The 8,414-nt window shown below is 37.5% G+C and overlaps 1 protein-coding gene across 1 annotated transcript; it reads right to left on the reverse strand.

The window, feature by feature from the left end:
• Window positions 1-1,001: 1,001 nt before the first annotated feature.
• On the reverse strand, window positions 1,002-2,273 carry LOC104895679 (vacuolar iron transporter homolog 4). Its single transcript, XM_010682253.3, has one exon. It carries the CDS (start codon window positions 2,197-2,199, stop codon window positions 1,537-1,539), a length of 663 nt encoding a protein of 220 aa, XP_010680555.1. The 5' UTR covers window positions 2,200-2,273; the 3' UTR covers window positions 1,002-1,536.
• Window positions 2,274-8,414: the final 6,141 nt, after the last annotated feature.

Consider the following 8,414-nt stretch of genomic DNA (forward strand, 5'->3'; position numbering starts at 1 on the left):
CATTATTAAAATGTTTACATATCTGATATCTCCATACAACTTTTTCACTCTTATCCAATATTAAAAGAAACACACTTTTCGCTAACTCCCTTTTTTTTCTTTAATTATATTGCTATATTAGTAAGTTGAAAGAACTTTGAAAATAGAGAAAATCGTATCCTTATTGATATAGTGGGCTAAGGAATAATCAAATGTGAAATAACCATAAATTATGAATTATAACCTTATGATTCCAGCGTCATAAGATAAATATAACTTGTTATGAGAAATAGGGTTATTTTACTACTATAAAATGACATATTTAGATTTTCTTAATATTAGTTCCTTTACGTAAAATTTAAGACATTACATAGATAAACAAGGGTGGCTCTCCTTCGGCCGGAATTCAATGGGTGACATCCAAAGACGGGCTGAGGATCTTCGAAGGTATTTGTACGGTGTTTTCAGTGTCTTCTCTGCAAAGACGCGGCGGCGGTGCTGCATGCTTCGAGGGAGGCATGGAATAATGGCTTGACCAATATCAGGATTCAACCGGACTCTTTATAATCAATATAAGACTTGATGGAGGAGCAGTCCCCGTTTGATATTGCTAGCATTTTCTTGCATATTAAGTCTGTGTGGTAGGTTTGTGTTTTGTAAAATTAATAAAGTTGATACATCATACATGTTTAGTGTCAGAAGCCATGTCCTCACCTGGCGGATTTAGGAATTAAATTACGTGGGTTCAAACATAGAAGTATAAAATATAAATTAGTCTTATATGTATGCGAAGTATGCGGCAAAATTTTACTACTAATACTTATATTTAAGGGTATTAAAAACACTTATATTGGTTTGGGTAATAAATTATTAATGCTATCAATAATTAACGACTCACCAACAATAATGTCTTTGTAATATAATGCAGCTAATAAATTATTTAAATGTTATCAATATTGATTGCTTAAGCAAGTGAATTGGAAGAAAAGAGGAATTAACATAGATTTAATCCTATTAAAACACACGTACTTGGTGGGAGGAGAATATTTATGCATATATAAGGAAAACTAGAAATTAGAGGATCAAAAGAAAAAGCAAATATAATTATAAACCATGGTAGAAAAAAAACAAACGGAAGGAACAAAAACTAAAAGAATAGCAAAGGCCCCTTATTGAGATTTGATCCCGCTACCAAAGACTCAAGTTTCACGCGGATTTCACCGCTGAGCTAACTGCATACCAATGAATTAATTTGGACGCCTTTTCTAATAAGTGATTTTTCTTTTCGCTGTAAATTTCAGTATTTTGTGGATCCATCATGGGTTTCAGTTGAACCCACTAAACCCACGTTAAATCCGATACTGCATGTCCTAACTATTAAGGCAAGACAAGGGAGGATAGTGTAATTCTCTTGTTGGTTCCTACTTGCTTGTACTTACCGTAAAAACAAAAAAAAATAGCATTACATATGTCCTAAACCTTTATTCATTTTATTCTTAATTGAGTAACCCTTGCATACATGAGTTTGAAAAAGGATAGAGACATTAATGATACAGCTTAGAGCCCATGTGAACCAATCAACTTGGTGAGGCCAAAGGTAATAGCCATAGCAAACCAACCACCCAACAAAACCCTTAAAGAAGACCTTAAAATCGGTGCTTTACCTAGATACGCTCCTAGCCATCCAAACACCACCAAAGCCATCGTCACCGCTGCCGGAACCACCCCAAGCCTAACCTTATAATCCTTTACACACAATGCGGCAAGCAGCGGCACCATGGCTCCCACTGCAACTGCTAGAGCTGACGCAAATGCTGCTTGTGTAGGGCTTGGCAAACTCTCCTTTTCATCCTCCTTATCTTCCTGCTTCTCTCTTTTCCTCTGAGCAACCTCGATATCGACCTGGGATTGCACCGACACGAACTCACCGATAGCCATGCTGCATGCGGCGGCTACGAGGCCTGCGAAACCAGTGAGTATCATGGCCTTGACATCCTGCTTCACCGCACCAACTCCCATCATAAGCGAGGCGGTGGTAATAAGTCCATCGTTGGCCCCTAGGACAGCGGCTCGCAGCCACTGAGCTCGTTTCGTGTAGTCGAAGTCGTCATTTTCTTTCTCTTGAGCGTCTTGATGCTGCTGGTTATCTTGATGAATGGTGTTTGATCGGATGGTTTCAAGCTCAATGGTGTTGCGACGTGCTGTTTGTGCAGACTCCATTGTTGAGAGAAGATAAAAGGAAATTGTTTTAGATAAGGTATATAGATGCGAAGATTGTTAGCTTAGAAGGTGACAATAATGTGTGCCTGATGCATGCCCTCTGAACTATGTTATTTATAGATAAAAGTTGATATATGCTACGTTAGAGGTTACGTATTTGTCCACTAAGAAAAAACTTCTCAGCGAGTTAGGTATATGATTTTTGCAAAATCCTGACTATATATCTATTATAATGCAGTTGTCATTTGTGAACAATTATATTAATGTGATTATGTGTAGCTAAGGAGTCCTTCCCGGAAAGTAACTCTTTTGATGCACCGTGCATGGACACCCTTTATAGTTCTAGTTTCTTGTTTTCTTGGAATACTATCGAAAATTTTGAATTTTCTTTTTAATGTAACTAGTGGATTGAAACGAGATCAACATATTTTTTTTCTAAAAAATTAGTTTTTTGTTTTTAATGTCTTTAAATCACTCAAAGTATAACTTAATTAATCTACTATCAAACCTGTAAAATATTATTTTTCTAATTCCTCACTTTTAGAATTTGTTTTTCGGTATTTACGTTTCTACGTGGCGATGTCTTTGTCTGTGCAACTTAGTATAACTCCCTTCCATATATAGGGATATATATAGTGTGAAGTTTTTTTTTTTTCAATTTAGTTTCAGGAAGTTTGATAATAAAACATTAGTAATGAAGAAATTAAAGAAACAAAATGAGGATGTGGCTAAATAGCAGTGCATAAGGGTGATGTAGAAAACAACTGTTGAACAAGAATTTCAAGGGAGGGGTAAAACAAAAGTCTATATATGATAGTCAAAAGAAGACAGGTGTTAAACAACTATCTCCCTGCGGTGCATGTGAAGGATACAAAACAAAGGAACCTAGTCCAAAATAGAGAGAAATACTTTTATGACTTGTTAAAGCTTTGTTTTTATAGGGTGTTAAATATTTTTCTAAAAAATTATATATTTTTTTTTATTTAAAATTTTATATTGATTCTTTTGCAAATAAGTATAAAACTATTTTTTCCTAAGAGTAAAATTGCTCTTTCAATGATGAAAATCATGTTCCTTTCAAAATAAAGGGAAAACTATTTTCCTTTTCTTTCCTGATCTCTCTTGTACACTTCTCTGACTACTTCCTTACTTTCCCTTTTATTTTCCTTTAGTTTTATCATTTTTCTTACGTGAAATTAAACAACAGAAAACTAATTTTACAATTGTGTTTTTTATTATTGTAAATTATTTTTCCATGAAATCATTATATACTGAAATGTTTTACACTCAATTAAACAAAGCATTAGTGAAAGATAAATCACTAGTAAGTGTTATGAGCAATATCTCTAATGAGGAGCGAAATGTAAATTAGGAGTATGTACATAGAATTTAGAAAATAGAGGCACAGAAAAAAATTAAATAGAATATATGATACTAGAAAAAAGTTGGTGTGGAGACGCTTAGAGATCAAGATCTGAGGTATGTCTGGTTAACATATGTATTCAACAAGTTTTGGAGGACATATAGAATACCAAAATTTAATATTGGATCGAGGAAAATCACCTTGGTGCCAATTTACAACAAATAACAGGGATGCCTAATAAAGGGGTGAGTTCGTATTGTAAGAGTATATGTAGAGTTGAGGAGCAGTTGAAGGTTCATTTCTCTAGAGCAGAATTTAGTACATTGTCTGTGTACTCAATTCAGAATGTCTATGACAAGATTAAGGGAAAGAAAGAACATAAGCCATCACTAGTAGAAAAAGGACGATTTGCGTCCCCCCAAATGCGTCGCACTACAAGGGAAACGACGCAAAAACCGAATTTGCGTCGCATGCATGCTGTAGTACGACGCAAAACAACAATGAACAAGCACCAGGTACAAGCTATATGCGTCGCACCCTCATGATGTGCAACGCATATAGGTTCATATGCGTCGCACATCATAAGGGTGCGACGCACATCGCTGCATTCTGGTGAAAAAAAATGAGGCCCTTTCTGCGTCGCACATATTGAGGGTGCATTGCGAAAGGCTGATATAAGTCGGATCCCTAGGCCCATCCGACGCAAATCACTTAGGCCACACGTATAATTTTCATCCAATAATGGCGCAGACGATCAAAATTATTTGGCTTAAGGGAACAATATGCGTCGGACCCATACACCCATACGACGCAGATTCATTTCAGTTTTTTTTTTTATTTCAAACCCTACCACACTCGCCGTCATTTTTATATCTCTCTCCCTCTCTCACTGTAAATCTCCTTCACTGTTTCTTCACTAATCATCTCATTCCCACTTCGATCCTTCACTCATCTCACTTCTAATTTGTTCCTTCTCTCATCCCACTTATCTCACTTCGACGAATTTTCTCCCACAATTTTTCTCCCACAAATTGACATTTCCACAATTAAACAAACAAGATCTGAAATGAGGGTTTGTTTCAAGAAAAAGAAGATCGAAAATTGGAGAACGAGAAGAAAAAGAAGATTGAGAATTGAAGAACGCGAAGAAAGAGAAAGATCAAGAACTGAAGAACGAGAAGAAAGGTCAAGAATTCGAAAATATAAAATCGAATTTGAAGAACTAGAAGAAAGAACGAGAATTTCCGAAGTGGCAACGCGTCAGTCTAATGGTTTTTTGGTGTTAATGGTTTTTTCGCTGTTAATCTTCAAATTCCAGGTTTGCTTAACTTTTTTGAGTTTCTTTTTTTTTTTATTAAAAAAATAGTGAAATTATGTGACATGGCTGTTTTTATTGATCTTCTGAAAATTTTAGATTATTATTGTTGCGATTTTATGCCTTCTCCTCTTTTCTAGTATTTTTTGTTAGATCTACTTTCTTTTATTTCTCTCTTATTTTTTGGTACAAAAATGTTCTTGCTGATTTAGTTCGAGGAATCGTCGTGGACAGACTAATGTCGGTGGTTTCTTCAAGGAATCGTCGTGGACAGACTCGCCGGCGGCGACGAAGAAGATGATTTTGTTTCATCCCCAAATAATTGTGAAATGACAATGTAGGGATCAATGTGTTTGATGTTTTTTGATATTCTGGTGATTTAGATTCAAAAAAAGAGGCGGCGGCTAGGGTTTGTAAATTGGGGTTTCATCTAGGGTTTGTAAAAATTGATTATGGAATTGTATTTTAGTGGTTGATTTTTCTTTGGTTTGCATTATGTATTTGAACTCAAATTATGTATTTTTTTTACGATGTGAAACTGACATACGAGGAGATCTCTTGAGTTTTCATTGCATTTGAGTTTCGTTTTTTTTTTAACAAAACTGCCCATTTGCGTCGGATCTGATATTCAATCCGACGCAAATTCCATTTTTTAATAAATACATGACCCATTTGCGTCAAATGTTGCTTGTTGTCCGACGCAAGCTATAGATCTGTAAAGCTGGGGAGAGAATGTGCGTCGCACATAGCCTATGGTGCGACGCAGATGACTGATTTGCGTCGCACCTGGGCTATGTGCAACGCACATTTCCTTGGAGAAATTGCGTCGCACTTTGCCCTTGGTGCGACGCAAATGCTCCTTCTTTGTTGGGCTGGGGAGAGCCATCTGCGTCGCACCGTATACAACTTGCGACGCAAATAGCTAACGATCTGCGTCGTTTTCGCATACGACGCAGATCAATGATAGGTCATCTACGTCGAGACCTGTGCCGTCGGACGCAAGTACGACGCAAATAGGGGGTCTCGAGTCCGACGCAAATCAACCTTTCTCTACTAGTGCATGAGACACGATAATATTAACGTGCTTAATGATCTTAGACATCGTTTTATTTCTGGTTGGAAGTGCAAGAAAATTACAAACAGTAGCAAGACAAACTAGAATTGGAGTTAGTAGTTCAATATTGAATGTTCATACATTTGATCTTCTAGTGCAAGTTCAATATTGAATGTACAAATGCAATCAATAGTTGGTTAAACAGGACCTCAGCCACATCATTACAAGCTGTCATCATGGGGGTGAGAAAAAGCTGATAAGGATTGACTAATAGCTTATGTGATTATAGGAATTACAATCAATTCTATAGCTATAAATATGTAATGCTTAATTGTAGGGATTTGATCTTCCTTACACTAGTGGAAAAATGAAGCAGGGCTGCGCTTTTTGACAGCAGCCCTTTCAATAGCAGCCCTTCACTTTTCAAGTAGGGTTGCGCTTTACAAGCGCAACCCTATACAACGAAGGGCTGCGCTTTTTACTAAAAAGCGCTGCCCTTTTAAGCTTGAAGGGCTGCGCTTTTTTAACAAGCGCAACCCTTCTAAGCTTAAAGGGCTACGCTTTTTTCAACAAGCGCAACCCTTCTAAGCTTGAAGGGCTACAGCCTTCAGGAGCCCTCCTTCTTAGAAGGGCTGCGCTAGTTCAAAAAGCACAACCCTTCTTCTAAAATAATTTTTTTTTTGAAAAATTAATACATACAGCCCTGCAGCCTGCACACAGCAGCCCTCCCCTCCCCTCCCTGCCCTGCCCCTACTCCTGCACACAACAGCCCTCCCCTCCCCCCACTGCCCACCCCCACTGCCGCCCTCCCAGCCCCCAACCCCCTCCCATCACCCACCCCACTACCCCCCTCCCAGCCCCCACCCCCACTGCACCCACAGCCTCTGCCCACCCCGCCCACCCCCTCCCCACCCCTGCACAACCCCCAACCCACCCCTCTTCAAACCCTCATCCACACCCCCCACCCACCCAGCCACCCCCCTGCCACAGCCCTACCACCAGCCCTGCACCCCCATCCCCAGCCCACCCAGTAGCCCCCACCACCCCACCCAAAACCTCCCTTGGACAAAAAAAAATGCAAATGCACTAATATATGACAAGTGGAGAAAGGTAATAATTAACTTCAAATATATTAATAATGTAAAAAGTGTACATAGAATTGATAGAAACTAGTACATTCAAGCTAAAATGTATCATATGCAATCATCGGTAATGTGGGACGCCAACTTATCCCGAACTTCATCTATTTCTTCTTTGGTGAAGTTCCTCGAAATTGGTGTGGAATTCTCATAAACCTTGCTAATCAACCAAGGAATAAACACATATATAAGAATTCAATCATTTTACCGTAGTTAGTAGTTCTAAATATGACATATACCTTCCCGAAATTCAATCAAAAACAAATGCAAGCCTAAAAGTCTACACACTAGTTATAATATATCTCATATAATAATGTTCAAAGAAAACTTGGGGTTAAATGACTTGATAAGTACATTTTGGGAGCGAAAAGGGCAAAATAGGCTGGAAATGGCGTTTTCGTTCCCGAAATGCAACCAACAACAAATTAAAGCCTAAGAATCTACATACTAGTTATATTATGCCTCATATAATCATGTTCAAAGAAAATTTGGGGTTAAATTACTTGATAAGTACATTTTGGGAGCGAAAAGGCCAAAATAGACAAACTAACATATACCAATAATTAATTAATAAGTTACATACATTTTGAAGATCATTAACATGTTTGCAACGGTTGACGATATCGAGCATGAACCTCATGACGTAATACCCACACGCAAGTCCACCTTCTTGTAGCGGACACTAAATTCACCAAAGGTTCATGTTAGATGTGTATTATCTGTTTCTATATAAGGAAAAAAAAATTAGTCATGTTACCTCGACTGAATGCCAAACAGGAGATTTTGGTGGTCGAATTCCTATTGCATTAACCTCCTTCATCACACTACATCAATACACATTATTATAAGATTAGATGTACATTTAATATTAATAAGTGCGCATATATTGAGTTTCGATTAGGCTACCTATTTAACAATGATTTGACTAGTAAGGGCCGCATTGTTTCTTTACGCAAAGAATAAAAGTGGTAGGCTTCGTTACGTGACAAACATATTGCAATCAGTGTCCAATGATTCCTACAACAATAAAATATAGTTATTATTTAATCGTAGCACAACTAATAGGTCAATTTAATTAAAGTAAAGTGAGTTTAAGAAGCATACGATTCAATGTAAGGAAGAAGAACGATCTTATGTCCAAGACGAGAACATGTTTTCAAGACTTGAGATAGTCTTTCACCTCCTTTTTGTTATTTAAGCAACTGTTATCTCGTACTAAGCTTGGACATAACCAACCAAACATTGGCTCACTAGATGCACGCAATTCATTGTATAATAGCCTGAGACATCGATCATATTAATTAAAGAAAAAAACTTACTTCATTATGGAAGTTAGTTGGATTA

The sequence above is a fragment of the Beta vulgaris genome, chromosome 1 (assembly GCF_026745355.1).
Source record: "Beta vulgaris subsp. vulgaris cultivar EL10 chromosome 1, EL10.2, whole genome shotgun sequence".
Taxonomy (NCBI): Eukaryota; Viridiplantae; Streptophyta; class Magnoliopsida; order Caryophyllales; family Amaranthaceae; genus Beta; species Beta vulgaris.

Bases quoted from the DNA above. Each gene is read 5' to 3' on its own strand.
- LOC104895679 (XM_010682253.3), bottom strand. From the start codon at position 2,199: ATGGAGTCTGCACAAACAGCACGTCGCAACACCATTGAGCTTGAAACC.